The 22,468-nt window shown below is 40.5% G+C and overlaps 1 protein-coding gene and 1 long non-coding RNA gene across 7 annotated transcripts in view; one reads left to right on the forward strand and one right to left on the reverse strand.

Annotated features, from left to right (window-relative positions):
* LOC129048123 (uncharacterized) overlaps window positions 1-13,611 on the forward strand; it is a 58,734-nt gene extending 45,123 nt beyond the window's left edge. For all 4 annotated transcript variants that reach the window (XR_008510206.1, XR_008510208.1, XR_008510205.1 and 1 more), the window contains 2 exons: window positions 12,952-13,038; window positions 13,152-13,611. This is a non-coding gene — a long non-coding RNA (uncharacterized LOC129048123). The remainder of the gene's footprint in view (window positions 1-12,951; window positions 13,039-13,151) is intronic.
* The window catches only part of C4BPA (complement component 4 binding protein alpha), a 37,925-nt gene continuing 18,210 nt past the window's right edge, over window positions 2,754-22,468 (reverse strand). For 2 of the 3 annotated variants that reach the window (XM_054521670.2, XM_054521668.2), the window contains exons 7-12: window positions 20,863-21,045; window positions 15,989-16,183; window positions 13,141-13,329; window positions 6,454-6,624; window positions 3,735-3,910; window positions 2,767-3,182 (exon numbers count right to left, since the gene is read on the reverse strand). In XM_054521670.2, coding sequence (XP_054377645.1) covers window positions 3,009-3,182; window positions 3,735-3,910; window positions 6,454-6,624; window positions 13,141-13,329; window positions 15,989-16,183; window positions 20,863-21,045 — 1,088 coding nt within the window. In that variant the 3' untranslated portion in view covers window positions 2,767-3,008. Of the gene's footprint in view, window positions 3,183-3,734; window positions 3,911-6,453; window positions 6,625-13,140; window positions 13,330-15,988; window positions 16,184-20,862; window positions 21,046-22,468 lie in introns of all 3 variants that reach the window. The other variant, XM_002809525.5, reaches the window with a different exon arrangement.

Genomic DNA, 22,468 nt, shown 5'->3' on the forward strand with positions numbered 1-22,468 from the left:
GCCATAAAAAATGATGAGTTCATGTCCTTTGTGGGGACATGGATGAAATTGGAAATCATCATTCTCAGTAAACTATCACAAGGACAAAAAACCAAACACCACATGTTCTCACTCATAGATGGGAATTGAACAATGAGAACACAGGGACACAGGAAGGGGAACATCACACTCTGGGGACTGTTGTGGGGTGGGAGGATTGGGGAGGGATAGCATTAGGAGATATACCTAATGCTAAATGGCGAGTTAATGGGTGCAGCACACCAGCATGGCACATGTATACATATGTAACTAACCTGCACATTGTGCACATGTACCCTAAAACTTAAAGTATAATAATAAAAAAAAAAAGATGCCAAGTTTCACCACTTTTATTCAACATAATACTGGAAATCCTAGTCTGAGCAATTAGACAAGCAAAAGGGGATAAAAGGGCATTCAGATTGGAAAGGAAGAAGTCAAAATGTCCCTGTTGGTAGATGACACTATCTTATATTTAGAAAAACATAAAGACTCCATCAAAAAACTGTTAGAATTGATAAATGAATTCAGTAAAGTTGCAATATTCAACATTAATACAAAAAAGTTAGTGATATTTCTGTAAGCCAGTAGAGACTGGCTGATGCCATTGTGCTTAGTCAACAGATGGGACCATACAGAAAAGGCAACTGTAGAAGAGTCCATCTGTATCCTGGCCATATGGCCTTGACATACTCTAGAGGTTACTGCAAATGGTCCCATAGGTGCCATTGGCTACCCATGTGTCTCTGACTGATGGTGAGCCCCATCCTTGCAGCCTGCTCAGCCAGCCAACAGTGTAGATCCCTTGGGTCTGGGAGCCATTACTACTGGAGCAAAACTTCACCAGTGAGAGAAGAGAATAGGCAGAAAAATACCCAGGTCTTCTTCCTGAGGAGGACAACTCAGAGTTGGGTTCTACATGCTCTCAGATGCTTCCAGCATGATTGAGTCCCAGTTGGCAATGAAATAACCCCCTCAACAATGTTCCCTCATGGGCTTTCTTCCCTTCTCCATCTTACTGCCCACTCACTCATAGTGTTTTCTGGAACCACCTTTCAGGGAAACTAGTTGCTCACAAATTCTTGTATCAGGGGAAATTCAAAAATAAACATTAAACCAAGAAATGCCTAGTAGCCTAGTAGGTAATGGCTTTTAAGATCATGGATAGATACGTTTGATGTTAAGTGGGTGTCTTAGTCTATTTTCTGTTGCTTATAACAGAACACCTGAAACTGGGTAATTTATAAACAAAAAAATTATTTTTTACAATTCTCAAGGCTGGGAAATCCAAGGCCACGGCTCGGCATCTGGTGAGAACCTTCTTGGTGGGGACTTTGCAGGGTCCCAAGGTGGCACAGGGCATTACATGGCAAGGGGGCTGAGCATACTAACTCAGGTCTCTCTTCCTCTTCTTATAAAGCCACCAGTCCCACTTCTGTGATAACAGCTGCGAAAATACACTCTTCTCATTAGCACATGAAATATTCATCTATGAATGGTTTAATCCATTCATCAGGACAGAACCCCCCTGGACCAGTCACCTCTTAAAAACCCCACCTTTCAATAGTTCCACATTGGGGATTTACTTTCAACATGAGTTTAGAGGGGACAAACATTCAAACTATGGCAGTGGGTTTCTCCAACAACGCCACCTCCTCTGTTACGTCTAAAGTTCAGTGAAAGCCTGCCATAATGCCATTTCCTTCACATAATTTTGGGAAAATTAAGCCAAAAAGGCCAATGTTCAAAAGGCCAGAGTTCTGTGTGCAGGGAGAGAAAAGACAGCCAGAGGAGCTGGGATAAGAGTGAGAAAGAGACTGCACAGGAAGCAAGAGTCAGAAAAAGTGATGACTTAAAGGAATAAAAGTTCCTAGAGTACCCAGAGATATAAGGAAGTTTGATATGGGATATCTCTTCCTGTGTGGGGCAGTTGCTCAACCTGTTTTAACTTAATATTAAGGAAAATGGTGACCAAATCAGATAGAAGAATTGAGAATATGCAGAGGACTGACATGTGGGCTTCATCTTCATCTGTCTTTCGAAGTTCCTTCTCTGGGGTTGGAATGAGGAAGTCAGACACAAAAGTAAACTTCCTTCATGGAAGGCAATAGTGGAAATGTGGCATGAGTCAAAGAGACAACGTGCACAGGGGCTCAGGGGAAGGCGTGACTCCCCCAGAGCGGGAGAATGGGGGAAGCTTTAAGGGTGTGTTGACATTTAACCTCACCAGGGAGGACATGAGTGCTGTGCACACATGAAACTGTGGAGTAAAGGCAGTCTGTCCACGATAAGAACCCAAGTATGGCCAGGCATGGTGGCTCACACCTGTAATCCCAGCACTTTGGGAGGCCAAGGTGGGCAGATCACTTGAGGTCAGGAGTTCGAGACCAACCCGGCCAAAGTGGTGAAACCCCATCTCTACTAAAAATACAAAAATTAGCTGGGCCTGATGGCACACACCTGTAATCCCAGCTACTCAGGAGGCTGAGATGGGAGAATTGGGTGAACCTGGGAGGTAGAGGTTGCAGTGAGCCAAGATCGCACCACTGCACTCCAGCCTGGACAACAGAGTGAGAGTCTGTCTCAAAAAAAAAACAAGCAAACAAAAAAAACCCAAAAAAACCCAAGTACCTATTATTTGTGGCCCAAACAGTAAAACAAATGTATTAACTTTGTATTATGGGTTTTTTAGGGACGCTTATTTCACAGAGTCCTAAATGACCACAAAGACAAAATAGTTTTTTATACGTATATTTTTAATCGAAAAAAAATTTGTGCTTTGTGTCTTGAAAAGCAAAAACATGAGCCACACAGAGGACGATTAATAATTTCACAATCTCAAAACACTAAACTTTAGCAAATTATCATTTCTAGATATTTATTATGATGAATATCACTGCCAAATTGACAGCAGATTTGCTAAACTGATCTGTATTGAATTGCAAGAGGCAAGCCAGCAAGACACCTTTTTCTCCTTCTTTTGAGAAAAATTATAGTTCTTTATCCAAAGTGGATTGTCTTGCACTGTCTCTCTGTAGTTCCAGTTGTTCAATTTCCAGAGACAGCTTATACACCTCCAGGGCCATTTTCACATCCTCTGGGTTTGGGAGACACTGCATGAGTCTTTTGCCTGTGAGCACTTGTTCACAGCCTTCAGGGGTCTCCTAAAAGAGATATAAGTGGTGGGTGTGATTGAGAAGCTTCTCTTCTAATCATGAAGGAGGGTGGATCCTGACAGTGGAAGGATTACAGGATTGAACCAAGACCAACCTCAGACTGGTGGTTGAGGCTGGGAAAACAAGAAATCACTTGGGTCCCACCACAGTCTTCCCCAGGGGAACATGGATCTGTACTGAGACAGCTGTCCAGAAGGCCCCCATGGTAACAGATGCTGTTTTTGCTGACCATCCAGAAATGGAACAACAATGTATTATATAGCTTAGCAAAAGTTAAGCTAGGAATCAGTACTACCAGGCCTATGAAACCCCGCTCTGTAAGGGCTCAGTTTTTCCTGTTCTCAAGTGAGAACGGGAGAACTTGCCACCCCTAACTTACCAGAATGCTTCAAGACAAAAAGAGTTTCTTTGAGTGAGAGTGGCTCAGAAATGAATCCCGACAAGTCAGATTTCACCATTGTTGAGTGGTACAGAGCTCTGGGGGATGCCACCATTTTTAGGGGTTGACAGCACAGACCTTCCTTGAATTGTGCCACTTACCCACTCACACCTGGGCACCTCTGGGTACCAGGTTCTGTTCTCAGAGCAAGTGATACTTTGGGGACCAACCACACCATAGCCAGAATCACATTGGATGGTGACATTTTCAGGCTCAACATACTGATCCTTATCCACAGACATCCTTCCATTCACTAATTCTGGTTTCAGACACAGAGCTGTAATGGAAACATATTTTTAAGAAATCTGTAAATCAATGAAGAAGGACATGATAACAGTCTCGGATAATAAGAATGAACTGTATTTAGTTTGCTAATTGTTCTATCTTTCTCTTCATTTGAAAACAATCATATTAGCATTTTATTGAGTATGACTACCTATCAGACTTCTGCTAAGCACTTTATGTTGCTATCATTTAAGTCTCCTGGCAGCCCTATGAAGTGAGCACTGTTATTATTCCCATTTCATCTAAGAGACAGTTGAGATACATTACGACACTTGCTCAAAGTAATAACATTTTCATATAATATGACAACATATTTCTTTTTTTTATTATACTTTAAGTTCTGGGATACATGTGCAGAATCTACACGTTTGTTACATAGGTATACATGTGCCATGGTGGTTTACTGCACCCATCAACCCGTCATCTACCTTAGGTATTTCTCCTAATGCTATCCCTCCCCTTGCCCCCCACCCCCTGACAGGCCCCAGTGTGTGATGTTCCCCTCCCTGTGTCCATGTGTTCTCGTTGTTCAGCTCCCACCTATGAGTGAGAACATGTGGTGTTTGGTTTTCTGTTCCTGTGTTAGTTTGCTGAGAATAATGGTTTCCAGCTTCATCCATGTCCCTGCAAAGGACATGAACTCATTCTTTTTTATGGCTGCATAGTATTCCATGGTGTATATGTGCCACATTTTCTTTATCCAGTCTATCACTGATGGGCATTTGGGTTGGTCCCAAGTCTTTGCTACTGTGAATAGTGCTGCAATAAACATACACGTGCCTGTGTCTTTATAGTAGAATGATTTATAATCCTTTGCGTATATACCCAGTGATGGGATTGCTGGGTCAAATGGTATTTTAGTTCTAGATCCTTGAGGAATCACCACACTGTATTCCACAATGGTTGAACTAATTTACACTCCCACAAACCGTGTAAAAGTGTTCCTATTTCTCCACATCCTCTCCAGCATCTGTTGTTTCCATGACGGGATATTTCTAAAAGAAGGTATGTGACCCCAGAATCCCAACTAATGTGGTAACTCTCACTCACAGTTTTGATAGCTGCAAGATTCTAAGTATAAAAATTTCCTTCTTGCAGACATTTATGCAGCCAACGGACCTAAGAAAAAATACTCATCATCACTGGTCATTACAGAAATGCAAATCAAAACCACAATGAGATACCATCTCACGCCAGTTAGGATGGTGATCATTAAAAAGTCAGGAAACAACAGATGCTGGAGAGGTTGTGGAAAAATAGGAATGCTTTTACACTGTTGGTGGAGTGTAAATTAGTTCAACCATTGTGGAAAACAGTGTGGCAATTCCTCAAGGATCTAGAACTAGAATTACCATTTGACCCAGCAATCCCATTACTGGGCATATACCCAAAGGATTATAAATCATTCTATGATAAAGACACATGCACACGTATGTTTATTGTGGCACTATTCACAATAGCAAAGACTTGGAACCAACCCAAATGTCCATCAATGATAGACTGGATTAAGAAACTGTGGCACATATACACCATGGAATACTATGCATCCATAAAAAAGGATGAGTTCATGTCCTTTGCAGGGACATGGATGAAACTGGAAACCATCATTCTCAGCAAGCTATCACAAGATCAAAAAACCAAACACTGCATGTTCTCACTCATAAGTGGGAGTTAAACAATGAGAACACATGGACACAGGGAGGGGAACATTACACACTGGGGCCTGTTGGGGGGTGGGGGGCTAGGGGAGAGATAACATTAGGAGAAATACCTAATGTAGGTGACAGGTTGATGGGTGCAGCAAACCACCAGGGCACATGTATACCTATGTAACAAAACTGCATGTTCTGTACATGTAATCCAGAACTTAAGGTATAATTTTAAAAATTTCCTTCTTGACTATTATTCTCCTGTGTACAAAAGAGACAATGATGGCAAATAAATACTGAAGTTTTTGACAGCAAAGTCACACATGTTGACAGCAAACTTCTGTGCATGTAAAAATCAGACCTGATCTCAACTCCTCCTGTCCCCACAACTGCTGCAAACTACGAGTCCCCCTTCACCCTCCCTGACCCCTCACACCAACACACACCATCTATATCATAGCAGGTGGTGCCTGCCCTGCATGAGACTCTGGTGGAAATAACTGTCACTCATGATATTTAGAATTCACTCAGGGGAGCCTATATTCATACTAGAGCAAGTTTCTATGGAAACTTTGCCACAGGCCACAGGTACACTAAGATAAAATGTGATGCTTTTAGAATATTGCTGGAAATATACAAGAAACCAGGTGTGGGCTGCCCCAAGAAGGCTGAATTTTGTGATTGGGAGAAAGAAATGGAGGAGATTAATGTTTGTGTGTGCCCTTTGTACTTTTTGCATTGGGTACCATTTGCATATATTGATTATTTAATATAAATCAAATCAAATGTTTTCATGCTGCCTCTGACAGGGAAGAAACTTAGCTCTCAGTGCTCTCAGGACACGTCCACTCACTTAATCTTGAGCTGAAAAGGAAGTTGGAGTTACCTTTACATTGAGGGGCTGGAGCTGACCAGCGTGAATTACTGCAGGAGAGTCTCGCCTGTCCGTCCAGAATGTAGCCTTTATCACATTCATATGTAATCTCTTCTTTGAAAAAGCTGTATGAACTAGATTGTTTATAATGCCCATGGGCAATTTTAGGAGGAAAATTGCAATCTTGAGGGAGAGACAGAAAAGTGAGAGAGCATTAGCTTGTAAAGTGTATAAAGTAGCACATTGCAGAATATGTGTAGTTTGTAGGAGGCTTCATTCTGTCCTTCCATCCTTGCTGCCTGTAAGAGCACGTAGCCAAACCCAGACACTTCTACTGCCCTCCTGTAAGCCTCAAGCTGAGCAACCATAGAAAGGCTCGAGATATAGCCCTTAGGTTTTCCTTCATCTTATTGACAAGTTCACTCAACTTTCCATTGTTTAGGAACCATATTGGCATGAAGGTTGAATTCAGCCTTAGGTCATATCATACTCATAGTACACTTAGTCACTTTCAGGCTAAATGCAGAGATTTGCATCTGTGAGAAACTGTAATGATGTTATATCATCCACAATCTCTGAGTCATTGCTCCCCAATCAATACTGTCCATCCATGCCCAAGAAGAAAATATTGCATTTTAAAACGTTATAGAAAAGAGCTCATTGGATAAATGAATATGGTTACTTGAACATTGAAATAGTCAAGAGGACATGGTGCAGAGCACCTCTCTGAAAGGGAACACTATCAGGTCCACAAACACTCTATGAGAAAGTTAAAAAAAAAAAAAAAAAAAGCAGAGCAGCAGGAATGTCGGACAAAGTACTATACCAGTGGACTATGGCAGTTGTAAGTACTATAATAAGATGCTCCTGGAAGCATGGAAAAGGTGATGGCCCACAATAAGTCAGACTGAAATGCTGGGATTGCCATGGCAGATGGTATAAGAAGGGATTAAATGACTCAGGGAAGTGAGCATGCTGGAGTGGACATTTGTGTACACTGAAAAACGCACCAGGTAGTTATGCCACATGGGAAGTCCTAGAGGGAACAATATTTACCAAAGCTATAAGGAATTCCCTGAAAAGAGGAGAACCAGCATCAAATGCTGGAGCTGATGACAAAAAAGGTAATTAATGAAAAAGGTTCACTGATAGCCGTAGCAGTCAGAGAGCTGCTCATATGCCTCAGAAGCTAAATAAATGCAAACATTATAATGAATTGCAAGGTCAGAGAGGCAACCAGGGGTGCCTGAGAGTTATGAAGATTAAACCATTGCATTCTTAGGGGTGAAAACAGATGAGCAGCCAACAACAATATACACTTTATTTGTACCATCAAAAGAAATTAAGGATGGATGATCAAGGGACCAACGGCATTTGGCCCAATAAAAAGTCACCATCCTTTGCCCAATATATAAACCTAGGACAGTTTTCCAGCCTGGTAATCATTAATTGAAGATGAAGCCAGTTGCCAGGAGTGAAGATGCTACAAAATCTTGGAAGGTTTGCACAGTAATGAATCTGCCAGTCCTCCAAGAGGACCTATGTTTATTTACGTAGGTAACTGTGCACTGATAAAAGAGGTACAATAATTCAAAAATTATTGCACATAGAGCTTGAGTTGACATGGATACCTGGAACCAATATAGCTCTCCTATTAGGCCAGTTTGTGGTCATTTACATTATCCTCGAACATATAGTCAGAATAGACAAAATTGGTAGTTGGCCCAGCCCCTGTATTGGGTTCTTGACCTGCGGGGTAAGAGCCATCGTATGCAGGAAGACTAAGTGAAAGCAATTGATACTGTCCACCCATCTCACCCTCTCCCCAAGGCAAATAAAGTAAATTTAAAGAAAAAAACACCACCACAATATCTCCCAGGGGTGGGAGAGGAACATGAAAATTAGTGCCGTTCAAATAGCTAAAGACATGGGAGTGGTCATCCCTATGATATTTCCATTAAATTCTTATCTGTCTACTACAAAAATTAGAAGGATTCTGAAGAACTACAGTATACCACTGAAAAAAGGCACCATATTTTAGTTCCTATTGCAGCCATTGTACCAGATGTGGTATCTTTGCTAGGGCAGATTAATGTGGCTTCAAGTAAACGAGGTCACTGATTCAGCAGAGGCCCTTCTTTCCTTTCCTAGCAGAAACAGTTTGCATATACATGGAAGGTGTCAGGAGTGTACATTTGCAGGTTTTGGGCTATGATAACCCTCTTGCCCATGTCATAATAGAGTCTGAATATATCTTGACCGTCTGGATATCCACAGAACATGACATTGATCCAATATATCAATGGCATCATGTTAATTCCCCCAGATAAGCAAGAGGTATTAGCATGATGATGCTCCAAAGTAAAAAATACAATAAAAAATAGAGTCAGTGTTTGCCACATCAATAAAATTTTCAGAGGTCCAAGGTTCAGGGAACACTAAGATATCCCATCCAAACTAAAGTCAAATTATTGCAAATTGCACATCCCACTCTGAAGAATGCAGTACAGCACCTAAATAGGACTTCAGATTCTAGAGGCAGCATAATTCATACTTGGGGTTACTGCTCTAACCCATAGGCTAGGGGGGACAAATGATTGCCAGGTTTGAGCAGGGCCCATGTTAGGAAAGTGCTCAACAGCAGGTCTAGTCTGCAGTGAAATTATCCTGTTGCTTGAGCCTTAGGACCCAGCAGAGCCTAGTGTATTTGAAGGTGGTTGTAGTAGGAAAAGATGTAAACGTCAACAGGACAATTACACCACAGACCCTTGAGATCCTGAAGCAAGGCCATGCACTGCAGTAGAGGACTGTATGCTTTCTGAAATATAACTCTTGGCATGTTACCAGGTCCTGATAGAGAAAGCTCTCAACAGTGGGTCATCAAGTGATCATGCAGCCAGAATCACCCATCATGAGCCAAGTCTGTCAGACCCGTCAGGTTATAAGGTCAAGCAGGCAACCATTCATTATAAGATGGAAGTAGAGCATCTGGGATTGAGCATGGTCAGGACAAGGTGGCACAGGCAAGCTGCACAAACAGAAAGCCCAATTCCTACCTGTGCCCAGCCACTATGGCAGGAGTGCCTCTTCTTTAGCTCACAGTTGTGGCTATACCAGTTATCCAGTATAACCAACTGTCCAGATGGGGAAAACTCTGAGCGTGGTTCACAGATAAATATTTTTGGTATTGTAAGCCAAAAATACAATTCTAAGGTCCCCCAACCATCTGAATGGACCCTTCCTCTTGGCCAAGGCATTCCAGAATTAACCTGAACATCTTGTTCAGGCCATGATGGAAGAGAGGGTTGGACATTCCCCATTATACCCCTCCAACATTAACATCAACACAGATCTTAAGTCTAATAAGAAACATTTATGGCTCAGTGCGGTGGTTCATGCCTGTAACCCCAGCACTTCGGGAGGCCAAGGTGGGTGGATCACTTCAGGTCAGGAGTTCAAGACCAGCCTGGCCAACATGGTGAAACCCTGTCTCTACTAAAAATACAAAAATCAGCTGGGCCCAGTGGCATGTGCCTGTAATCCCAGCTACTCGGGAGGCTGAGGCACGAGAATATCTTGAACCCAGGAGGTGGAGGTTGCCGTGAACCGAGATCACACCACTGCACTCCAGCTTAGGCAGCAGGGAGAAACTCTGTCTCAAAACAAAACAAAGCAAAACAAAACATATCTCCACAACCCCTTATCATAAACCAGATATTCCTTTCCTCTGATAATAATTCAACCAATTGCCAATCAGAAAATCTACCTATGATCTGGAAGCCCAGCCTCACTCCTCCTTCGCCGACACCACTTCACTTTGAGTTCTCCCATGCTTCCAGATCAAACCAGTGTAAATCTTACATGTATTATGTCTCCCTAAAATGTATAAAAGCAAGCTGTACCCCGACCACCTTGGCCACATGTCATCAGGACCTCCTGAGGCTGTGTCACAGGCGCGTCCTTAACCTTAGCAACATAAATTTTCTAAATTGATTGAGACCTGTCTCAGATATTTTGGGTTCACACTATGTATTGTAGAGAAGTGAGAGATCACCTCCACCCCTAATCCCCTTAGCTCTTATGTGGGCTCTTTGGCTGGATCTAGAAATCAAATTGACACTAGGTAGATTAACAAGGGAAAAGCACACAAAATTTATTCATACATGGGGATCTTCCCAAGAGGGTAAAGTCTGAAGAAGTGGCCAAAGCAAGATATTTTATACTTTGTAAACAAAGAACAATAAATTTGAGAAGAAATGACAGGACAAAGAGGATTTGGCTAGGAGCAATAAATTTCTAGGAGAGTCACTAAGAGATGTATAGGGAGGGGCTGTAAAACTAGTGGAAGATAAAAGCTACTTTGGGAAGCTTAGTATTCAGGTCCACTGCAGCCCCTAATTCCCAGTCTCTGGTGATAAGGGCTATTTTCTTGCTCTAGTAGGGGGAGGGTACTGTTCCCAGAGCAATCTTTATGGCTTGTGCATGCAAAAAGAGACAGGACAGCTAGCCCTTTCTGAAACTTCAATTCCTCTAATGTTTTCCACTTGAAATATTCAACATACCAATTCAGCATATTTTGAAATGGCATGCCCTTCACTCCTTTGGTGTGTACAAGCTAAAATGAATGGAAGCTGCATTACAGCCCAATCAAGGTCAGTCCTGAAAGACAACTCCTAAGGGGTAATCTTCCTGAAAGGAAGTGCTGTAGATGGTGCACCCAAAGAAAGTGGCCTAAGGATAGGCTAAATTAGGATTCAGGGCATGGAATGAATGGCTTGTCTGGTCAAGGTCCTAGTCCTGTAAGGAGAAAGATTGGAAGATTGGGCACAAAGAGATCTGGGGTAGGAGCAGGTAAGTGGACATTTGAGAGTGGGCAGGAAGTGTGAAGATCCTTATTTTGTGTGTTAACACCAGAGCATTCCCAGTAGAAAAGGTATTAAACAACCAAGTAAAAGAAAAAAGTCTCAGCCAGTTGAAGTAAGCCATTCTCTGTTATTGGTCTCATGGGTGCTGGCACAAGAGGAAGAGGAGCAGAGTGGTTGTGGTGGCATGCATGGAAGACAAGCATGGGCCCAACAGTGTGGGCCTCCCACTCACGAAGGCTCACTGTTGTCACTGAATCTCCAACCTGCCAACAACAATGCTAAGTCCCTAGTATGATACCATCACTTGAGGCAACCAAAAAGCCACTTCCTAGCAAGTTGACTACATTGGACCTCTTCTACCATGAAAGGAAGAGAAGTGTATTCTGATAGAACTAGACAAATATTGCAGGCATGGGTTTGCCTTTCTTCCTTGCAGAACCTCAATCAGCACGGTCATCTTAAGGGTTATAGAGTGTCTGAACAATTGGCATTGGCATAGGATCCACTACATCCAACTAGAAAACCCACTCACAGCAAAGAAGGTGTGTTGTTGGGACCCTGCTCATGGAATCCACTACTCAAATCACATATTGCATCATTCAGAACCTGCCAACCTGTGAAAACACTGAATGGCCTATTAAAGGCACAGTTGAAGTGCCAGCTGGGAGGCAATGCTTGACAGTGATGGGACACTATCTTCCAAAATGCTGTATTTATTTTGAATCATATTGACTTTTATATGGCTCTGGGTCCCCAGTAAAATAAATACATGGGTCCAGGAACCAGGGGATGGAAGCATGAGTGGCCCCATTGGCTACCACTCTAAGTGACCTACTTGGGAAATTTGTGCTTCACATCTCTGAAGCTCTGGGACCTGCAGGTTTAAAAGACCTGGTTGGCAAAGTGGGAACATTTCTACAAGTGGGAGATAGGAATTTTCCTATTGATGAATAAGCTGCAACTAATGCCTGATCACTTTGGGCTCCTAATAGGAGTAATGAGCCCTCACCATTGCTAGATAGAGATATCAAACACAAAGGGAGGAGGGTGGAATGCGTTAACACTTGAGCCTTTTTTTTTTTTCTTTTTGGGACAAACTCTTGCTCTGTTGCCCAGGCTGGAATGCAGTGGCATGATCTCGGCTCACTGCAAATCCGCCTCCCGAGTTCAAGTGATTCTCCTGCCTCAGCCTCCTGAGTAGCTGGGACTACAGGCCCAAGCCACCATGCCCGGCTAATTTTTTGTATTTTTAACAGAGACCAGGTTTCGCCATATTGGCCAGGCTAGTCTTGAACTCCTGACCTCAGGTGATCTCCCCACCTCAGCCTCCCAAAGTGCTGGGATTACAGGCGTGAGCCACCATGCCTGGCCCACTTGAGCCTTTTGGAGAAGCAGAAGGAGGCATTCCACACTGCGTGCTGGTCTGACTGGAGGGCTCAGAGGCAACAGAAGGCTGCTGTTTGAGGAAGAAGAAGGAAACAAGTTCAGAAAGGCAGATTCAATAGATTTCGACAGTTCTTCTTCTGCAGATTGAGACATATGGACCAGAAATAAGGGAAGAAAGAGAATAATACAAAGAAACAAAAACGCATTACTTGAAAAGTCCAGCGTATCTATTACATGTTGTCTATTTTCACTGATTCAGAAAAGAGGAAACTGAGGAGGCCAAAAGAAAGGGAACACACAATGAGGAAGAAGGAGAAAGTTGGACCCATTCCAAGAATCAAGCAAGGTATATGAATTTTTTTTGCCTAATTTTAAACCTTCTCTTAATAATCTCCATCACACTGATATGAAGAAACTCCCAGAATAAGATAATTCTATGAACTCTTACTGTCTCCACAGGATGGTGTTCGGGGACTCCATGTGCCACCTGCTTGGCATATAGCTGAAAACCTACTGCTCTCACGACATGAAAATGAAATCTCATCTCCATAGAAATAAACACAGTGATTGGCAGGACGACTTTTCCTGTGTTGAGTGATTTTACCATTATTTAGCTTTGGTTCAGGGCAACATAACGCTGAAAAATAAAATGTGAGGTGCATGGTTAGTAAAATCACCATGAGGAAGCTTCTATGGCTAACAACCTCATTTCCATCTTTGGAAGATCTCACCACTGAAGAGAGATTGGGGAAACAGAAAAGGAGACCCAAGACATTCCAAGTCTGGTCTTTCCCCCCTTATTTGCTAAAGTCCTCTAATCCAGTTATTTCCTTCCAACTAAGCATTTCATTAGGAGCCTCCAAAATGAAAAATTGGATTAAACCTATATGAAGAGCCAGGTGTGGTAGCTCATGCCTGTAATCCCAGTTCTTTGAGAGTTCAAGATGGGAGGATTGCTTGAGCCCAGGAGTTTGAGACCAGCCTGGGCAACAGAGTGAGACCTTGTCTCTAAAAAATAAAAAATATTAAAAAAAAATTTAACCAATATGAAAATGTAAATTTTCAAAATTATTCAAGGGCAATGACAAACAACATCCATTTACTTATGGCTTCATTATTAAACTCTCTATTAACTTACACTTCACAAGTCACAAGGAAGAAGAAAGTTTTCAAAAGTTTATATCCACCTAAGAGCTAAAGCATATGAAAAAATTTAAATTACTGCTTATTTCAAGGATTTTTGTTTTTTGATGCAAAATTTGAGAGAAATAACCATTTAAATGGCAAGATCTTGCTTTATCACTCAGGCTGGAGTATAGTGGCACAGTTATGGCTCACTACAGTCTCAAACTCCTGGGCTCAAGCAATCCTCCCACCTAAGCCTCCTGAGTAGCTGGGACTACAGGTGTGTGCCACCACACCCACTAAGTTTTTTATTTTTTGGCAGACAAGGGGTCTCACTCTGTTACCCAGGCTGGTCTCAAACTCCTGGCCTCAAGTGGTCCCCCCACCTTGGCCTCCCAAAGTGCTGGGGTCACAGATGTGAGCCACCACGTCTGGCCAAATTCTTTAATTTTTTAATACAGTAAGAGCTGCTATAGGGACATAATTTTTTATTCATTAGTAGAAATACTTTAAGAAAAAACTTGCTATTGTCTGATGTAAGAGAAAACATCAAAACAGAATAAAATATTACATTCTCCATGTCAGTAACTCGACCAGTATTAAAATGGGGTCTTTTGGACATACTTAAACACTTCCAGTGCTCATTTGTTTAGGAATTATAATAAAAATATTCAGCAATCATATGGTTTGGATATTATAACAACAATAATATTTATGAAATGCTTTGCAGTGTAGAAAATACTTTTAAATATGTAAGTCATGAGTCTAAATTCACATTTGATCAGGTTTCATAACTTGGATAAATACTACTTCTGCTTTTAAAATGGTTAAAAATATTCTTCATTAAATAATTAAATCAATAAGACCATAGTGGGTCAAATAAATGTAAACAACTGGGTCCTGCTCTGTCATCCAGGCTGGAATGCAGTGTCATGATCTCGGCTCACTGCAGCTTTGGCCTCTTAGCCTCAAGTTATCCTCCTACCTAGCGTCCTGAGTAGCTGGGATTACAGGCGTGTGCCACCACATCCCGCTAACTTTTTAAATTATTTGTAGAGACAAGGGTCTCACTCTATTGCCCAGGCTGGTCTCAAACTCGTGGGCTCAAGCAATCCTCCCGCCTCAGCCTCCCAAAGTACTAGGATTATAGGTAGGAGCCACCGCACCTAGCCTAAATACAACTATAAAGGAGGTTTTTAAACATTTGTAAGCAATGCTTTTTGTTATTTAAGTAATGGCAGTAAGTTTTATTAAGTATATTTTTAATTCAGTCCTTTTATTAAAATCTTTTATTCTATTTCCCCAAAATGAGTCTGAATAACTGCAATTAAACTTTGTTAAGCCTTAATATGAAATAAATAATCTTCTGACAGTTTGATCTAAACTACCACTTTTCATTATTTGTGCATTTCACACATTGTTCAAATTCTGATATGCAGCATAAAATTCCCTGTATTCTTGGCTTCAGTGTCTTCACCTCTAAAGTGGCAAGGTTCCGATAGATGGATAGAAGAAAGCATTTTCTTCCCCTCTTGTCTGTTCCACTGAGGCTCATAAAATAGTATCCACTTGTCGTTCAGTCCCTCGCTCATTTCCACAAATAAAAGAGGTGCGTCTCCTACCAGAGAAACTGGAGAAAGTCTCCTTTCTATGCTTCCGAAGTGAGAATACCGAGTCACGAGTCAGGATTTGTCTTCTAGAGGCAGATCAGGAAGCCCTATCATCTCATGGTTCAAGAGGCATGAGACACAAGTCACCCTGCAGCTGGTTACGTTCATGACTGTTTCACAAACTTGTCTTCTGCCAAACACCCCAAAGCCCATATGGGGAGGTAAGGGCTATGAAGGAAGCCTGACTCTGACAATAGTTGAGCTGTATTCTCCATTCTAGTTTTACCAGTAAGAAAACTAATACATAATCTGCATAATGTTTGACTTCTGTGTCTACTTCTCATTTGATTCTGAACTGGGATAAAGAAAGGTTACAATTTCTCAGTGCCTCAAACTGTAACATGTTTATGGTCCCCTTCTGGCACTAACAGTTTACTAATCTGTTGAATTAACTTAATTCTAAACTTGTTGTGAGGGATAAAATTATATTCATTTAAGGTAGAGAATCCTAGCACATACTGGACATTTAATATACAAAAATATTAAAAAACAAAAACTCACCCTCACATCCTTGGTATGGGGTCCATCTCAAATTTTTCTGACAAATCACAGTTGTAGGCGCATCTGTAGTGGGTTTGTAGCCAGGATGACAGCGGTACCTTAACACAGTCCCAACAACATACACATCCTCTTTTGTTGGCCTAGGATATGTTTCCCAGGAAGCATGTGGAATGTCTGGTAAATTAGTACAACTATCTACTCATGAAAGAAGAAGAAGAAGAACAAAAGGACACTATTACTAGGGCTGCCACAGCAGTCAATAAGGCTGTCCTGTCAAAGGGGGTCATGTGTTCATTCAGCCTGGAACCAGCCTGCAAGGCCTGATGTATCAACCACACCAGAAAACACACACGGACATTCACTCAAATGTGCACACCTCCAGAGAGGCTTTTTACTAAGGGCACTCCCAAGTGGTTTCCACATGCTGTGCCAAGTATAATAATATTAATTCTCATTCCTCTTCTTTACACTTCAGAGATTTTAGTTTCTGAACTGAAGCATGGCAGGAAAACTGTCACAAACAAATCTAACTATGTTTCCTGATTGATTGGGGAAAATAAACAGGAGCCGTTCCCCTCATCCAGATGATACCAGGAATGGCTTGGCAAGAAAAAAACCAAGCTCCAAACATTTTTTGAGCCTGGGCCTTGGGTCTTGTCCTCTTCTCTCTTTCCCAATGCTACTGATTCATATGATATGGAAATATAATGCAAACATCTACCACGTTGGATGATTATTACATTTTATCCTCAGACATTTGAAATGGAATATAAAAGTTCTTTTTTAACAGCATTATTCAGATTAAAGACACAACAAATAAATTCACCCATTTAGAATGTGCAATTCAATGGTTTTTAGTATATACAGAGTTGTGCAACCGTCATCATTAACTAATTTCAGAATATTTTTATCAACCCAAGAAGAAACCTCATATTCATTATCAGTCACTCCCTATTTCCACCTCCCCCTAGGTCCTGACAACCACTAATCTATTTTTTTTCTTTATGCATTTGCCTAATCTGAGCATTTTAAATAAATGGAATCACACAATACATGTACTTTTTGTGGCTGGCTTATTTCAGTTAGCATAATATTTTCAAGGTTCATCCATGTTGTAGCATACATTAGTACTTTTTATTTTTCATTTTTATTGCCAAATGACATAATACATTTTACGGATAAACCACCTTTTGTTTATTCATTATTCAGTTGATGGGCGTTTGGTTTGTTTGGCTATTATGAACAATGCTGCTATGAATCTTCATGTGAAATTTTTGTGTGTGGACATATGTTTTCATTTCTCTTGGGTAGATACCCAGGAGGGTAATTAGAGTCATATGGTAACTCCATGGTTAAACTTCAGAGGGACTGCAAAAACTCTTTTCCAAAATGGTCGCACCAATTTACATTCCTATTAGCAGTGTATGAGAGTTCTAATTTTTCCACATCCTCACCAACATTTGTTATTGTCTATCTTTTTTATTATAGCCATTCTGCTGGATGTGAAGTGGTATCTGATTGTTACTAGAAGGCTATCCTTACAAGAAATGCTAAAGGAAATTGTTCAGACTGAAAGCAATTGACACCAGACGGTAATTGGAATCCACACAGTAAAACAATGAGCATCAGCAGAGGTCATTATGTCAGTAATTTGAAACACAATATAATATATATTACTACTCCTTCCTTCTCTTGGCTGATTTAAACAGCAATTGCATAAAACAATATGTATATAATTGCATTATTAAGCCTATAACATACAGAAATGCAATATATTTGACAATAACATCACAAGAAAGGTAGGAGGGAACAAAGCTGTACTGTAGTACAGAAATGACACCAGATGGTAACCTGAATCTACAGGAAGAAATAAAGAGAGCCAGAAATGATGAATAAGAAGATTAACATAATAAACTCTATAAATATATACTTGCCCTCCTTTCTTCTCTCAGCTACTATAAAAGACATGAAACATGAAATTATATCAAACAATAATTATAAAAATATATTGTGCAGTTTGTAATATATGTAAGTGCAAAATATGTTGTTGGATTCTTGGTTGAGGTTTTTATCTTTCTGCACTTTAAATGCGTCATCTAGCTGCTTTCTAGCCTCCATTCTTTCTGATGAGGAATCAGATGTTAATCTTACTGGGGTTACATTGTACATGATGTGTTGCTCTTCTCTTGCTGCTTTCAAGATTTTCTCTTCATTCTTGGTTTTCAACATTTTGATTATAATGTCTCCAGGTCTAGATCTTTTTGCAATATCCTACTTGAGTTCAACAAACTTCTTGGATATGTAGATTAATGTGTTGTTTTGGTTTTTTGTTTGGGTTTTTTTTTTTTTTGGTCAAATTTGTGATATTTTCAGCCATTTTTCCTTTGTATAGTTTTTTAGCTCCTTTCTCTTTCTCTCATCTTTCTGGGATTCTCATTATACATATGTTGGTACACTTAATGATGTCCCACATTTCTCCGATGCTGTTTATTTTTCCTCATTCTTTTCATCTCTGTGCTTCAAATTGCATAATCTCAATTTATCTTAAAATTCACTGATTCTTTTTCCAACTCAAATCTACTGTTGAGTTCCTCTTTTGAATTTTTCATTTTACTTATTGTGTTTTTCAACTCTAGAATTTCCATTTTCTTTTTAAAATAATTTCTATCTTTATCAATATTTTCTATTTGATAAAACACTGTCATAATACATTTACTTAATTCTTTAAATATTGTTTCCTTTAGTTCTTGGGACATATTTATAATAGCTGCTTTGTGATTCTTTGAACTTTTCTGCTAAGTCCAATCTCTGGGCTCCCTCAAAAACAGTTTCTATTGTTGGCTTTTTCCCTTTACATGGGTCACTCTTCCCTGTTTCTTTGCACGTCTGACAATTTTTGTTGTTGTTGAAAACAGGACATGTTAGATAATACATTGCGGCAAGTTTGGATATTGATTCTCCCTTACCACCTTTAGGATCTGTTGTTGTTTCCTCATTTTCTTGTTTGTTTAGTGACATAATTGGACTAGTTCAGTTAAGTCTATTTCCTTCAAAGTGTGCAACATCTAACAGCATGTCTCAGAGAGCACAGACTTGGGCATGTACACAGTCTTTTTAACTGCCAGAGATAACTGTGGTTTTCTCTTTGACTGTCTCTTTCTCTTTGAGACTTTGGGTGGTCTACCTCTGTTGGTATTACATACAACCATTGGCCTCCAGCAATTTTTATCTGATTGTTCTACTTTTTTCAACAACTCCCTGGGGCATAATATGCTTCACAGTCTAATCCAATTAAAGTTCCTTGAAAGGGGCAGAGTGTTTATGGTCTTGGAAGCTTGCTCCAAATCTGCCCTGGAAGAATGTCTGTCCTATAGATCAGGAGCTGGGAAATTAGAAAACTCATTCTTCCCCAGGCACTGCACTAGAGTTCCCCTTATGGTGTAGGAGCTGTGAGAAGAAAAAAGGGGGAAGTAGGAACTGGCACTGCCACCCAGCTGTGCCCACCACCAAGTATACATATTCCACAACACAGAGCTGGGGAGAATAGCAACTGCCAATATTCATAGCTGTCAACCTACCCATAATAGTTCTTCCATTCTAGGAAGCTGGGGAAGATGGGAGATGCCACTTGGCTGCTGCGCCAACTGGAATAGTTCTCCTGCGACATAGAGCCATGAAAAAGGGGGGACTGACTTCTTACCAGCTGCCCCACTTAGATCCTCCCCATATAATGGGAGTTGGGGGTGAAGGAACAGACACTGATGCATGTTTGCTGGCACCTATTCAATATTCGACTTCCACAGCATGGATCTTTGAAAAATACTGTCATATAATTTTCACTGGCTGCCAAATCCACCCCAAATAACTTTTTTACCCCAGGGAGCTGGGGAAGATGGGAATTGCCACTAGTGGGATAAGCCCACAGAAAGCATCCTCCTGCAAGGTAGAGCTGTTGCAGCCCCTAGTTCTAATGCAGTGTCCTCCCACTGTTCCTATCAAGTCTCCATATTTTTGCTGAATAAATGCTTCTCAGTTTGTTGTAGTCCCTTTGATCACTCTCCAGAGACCTTAAATGGTTTTCTTTGCTAATTTTGACCAGCTTGGTGGATACCTCTTCAGGGGGGAGGTTTCCCCAAACTCCTCCACCACTGTTCCAGAAATCCGCAGAAGTTCTTGACATTTTGTGAGGGCAAAACTTAGAGCACAAGGCATCAGTGGCTTCCTTCTCTTACCAGTTGTATAACCTTGGGCAAGTCTTTTAGCCTCTGTGAACAGCTTCTCATCTGTAACATAAGGATAATCATAGTGCCCACAATTATTGGGAGGATTTGTCGAGTTAATCCTTGTTATGCACCTAGTCTAGTGCCAAGTTAGCATTATTACTATTGTCATTATTTTTAATAATCCACATGAGTTTATAACTTCAGAGTGTTGGAATCATAACCAGTTCACACAACACTTTTGTACAAGTTATAAAAGGCATTTTTCCTCAGGACAATTTATTATTTGTCTTTCAAAGTAATTATAATAATATAATGATTTTGTCAGAATAAGACAATTTTCTATCAAATTCCAGAAAATTATTGAAATAAATATACAAATCCATAATATCTCCAATGTTAACACCTCCCTTTAAGGTTGGAATGTGCACAGTCTTGTGGTATGTGGCAGTCTTGTGTGATGATATATGACCTTGCAGAGTGCATTAAAATCATTCTTCTTTCCAACAAGAAAAAAATAAAGGAAATTATTGATCTAGATGTAAATTTTTACTGTAATTCATAGTAGGTCTATGCATGCAAGTATACCCATATTAACAGTACTGGGTACCTTTAGATGCCAAACATTGAAATTCCATCATAGTCCATACTTACTGGGCTCACAAGCAGGAGGAGAAGGATTCCATTTGCTATCAGCATCACAACGAATTACACTGCTGCCTCTGAGAACAAAACCTTTTTGGCAGTTAAACAAAATAGTGTCTTTGTAATTATAGATGGGTCCAAATCCAGAGACAATTTCCCCATGTGAAACATCTGGCTTGTGACAGGTGATTTCTAAAGAATCGTGAGAAAAGACAAGTGGATTTTAAAAGATAGATGGTAATAAGGATATTACTGCCACTGCTAATCCAGTTACAAGTGCAACACAAATGCCTGATGAATGTGCATGTCTAGTAGATACAAGGGAAACATTTTAAAGTGAATACACATACACAAACGCATACATATATAATATATCTGTATATATTATATATATATATGTAATCCTTTTAGTACCAGTTTTTATTGGTGGAGAAGTTGAAGAAGTTATCCACAATTACCTCATAGAAAGACCAATGTAATGGAAACTCATTTTACTGAGGCTTTTAAAAGCTGAAATTATTTATATTATGTTAATGATACTTATAATATTATATGTTTTATATATTCTATAATATAGTCTTATAGAATATATAACATTATACTAATAGTATTATATATTATATATTTGATATATATTTATATATACATATATGTATGTGTGTGTGTATATATATAAAATATGTAATTTCAGCTTTTAAAATGAGTTTTCATTGCATTGGTCCTTCTTCGAGATGACTGTGGATAGCTCCTCCAACTTCCCTACCAATAAAAATCAGTCATACATAACCCAGCAGAAACATATTTCCAAGGCCCCCAAAACTTTCAGTATAATGGACTAATTTCCTAGATGATTTTGGTTATGGGTCAGTGGCCCATGGTAATGACATAGTGCAGAGGCAGCCCAGGGGATCAGAGACCCATGCCCCAACAAGCAGAGAACAAGCCACCCCCTATCTCACACCCCTCACCCACATCCTGGCAGTCATCCAATCCTGTCAATTCTGCTACTTTAATTCCTCTACAATCCCTTAACTTCTGTCCAGCCCCACTGCCATGCTACAGCGGAAGCCACCTTCAGTTTTTGGCTGGAGGTTTGCACAGGTGCTGTCTTAGTCTGTTCCTGCTGCTATAACAAAATACTTTCACTAGTTTTAAATGATGGAAATTTATTTCTCACAGTTCTGGAGGCTGGGAAGCTCAAGATCTAGCCACCATCAGATTCAATGTCTGCTTGCTCTCCCCTTTTAAGATGGTGCCTTCTTGCTGAGTCCTCACATGGGGGAAGGGATGAATGCTCTGTCCTCACAAGACAGAAGAGCAAAAGAGACTAGGGCTCTCCCTTCAACCTCTTTTATAAGGGCACTAATCCCATTCATGAGGGTGGATCCCTCATGACTTAATCACTTCCCCAAAAGTTCCACCTGTTAAAATGATCACATTGGGTCTTAGGTTTTATCATGAGTTTGGAGATGCACATTCAAGCCATAGCAGGTGACTGTCCGTTAAGTTTTGTCCCACTTCAGGTTGTTGTCCCACAGCCAGAGTTATCTTTCTAAAATGCGGCACATTTATTCCCCTTGTTAAAGCCCTTCAAAGTCTCCCCTCCATGATTGCT

The sequence above is a fragment of the Pongo abelii genome, chromosome 1, assembly GCF_028885655.2.
Source record: "Pongo abelii isolate AG06213 chromosome 1, NHGRI_mPonAbe1-v2.0_pri, whole genome shotgun sequence".
Taxonomy (NCBI): domain Eukaryota; kingdom Metazoa; phylum Chordata; class Mammalia; order Primates; family Hominidae; genus Pongo; species Pongo abelii.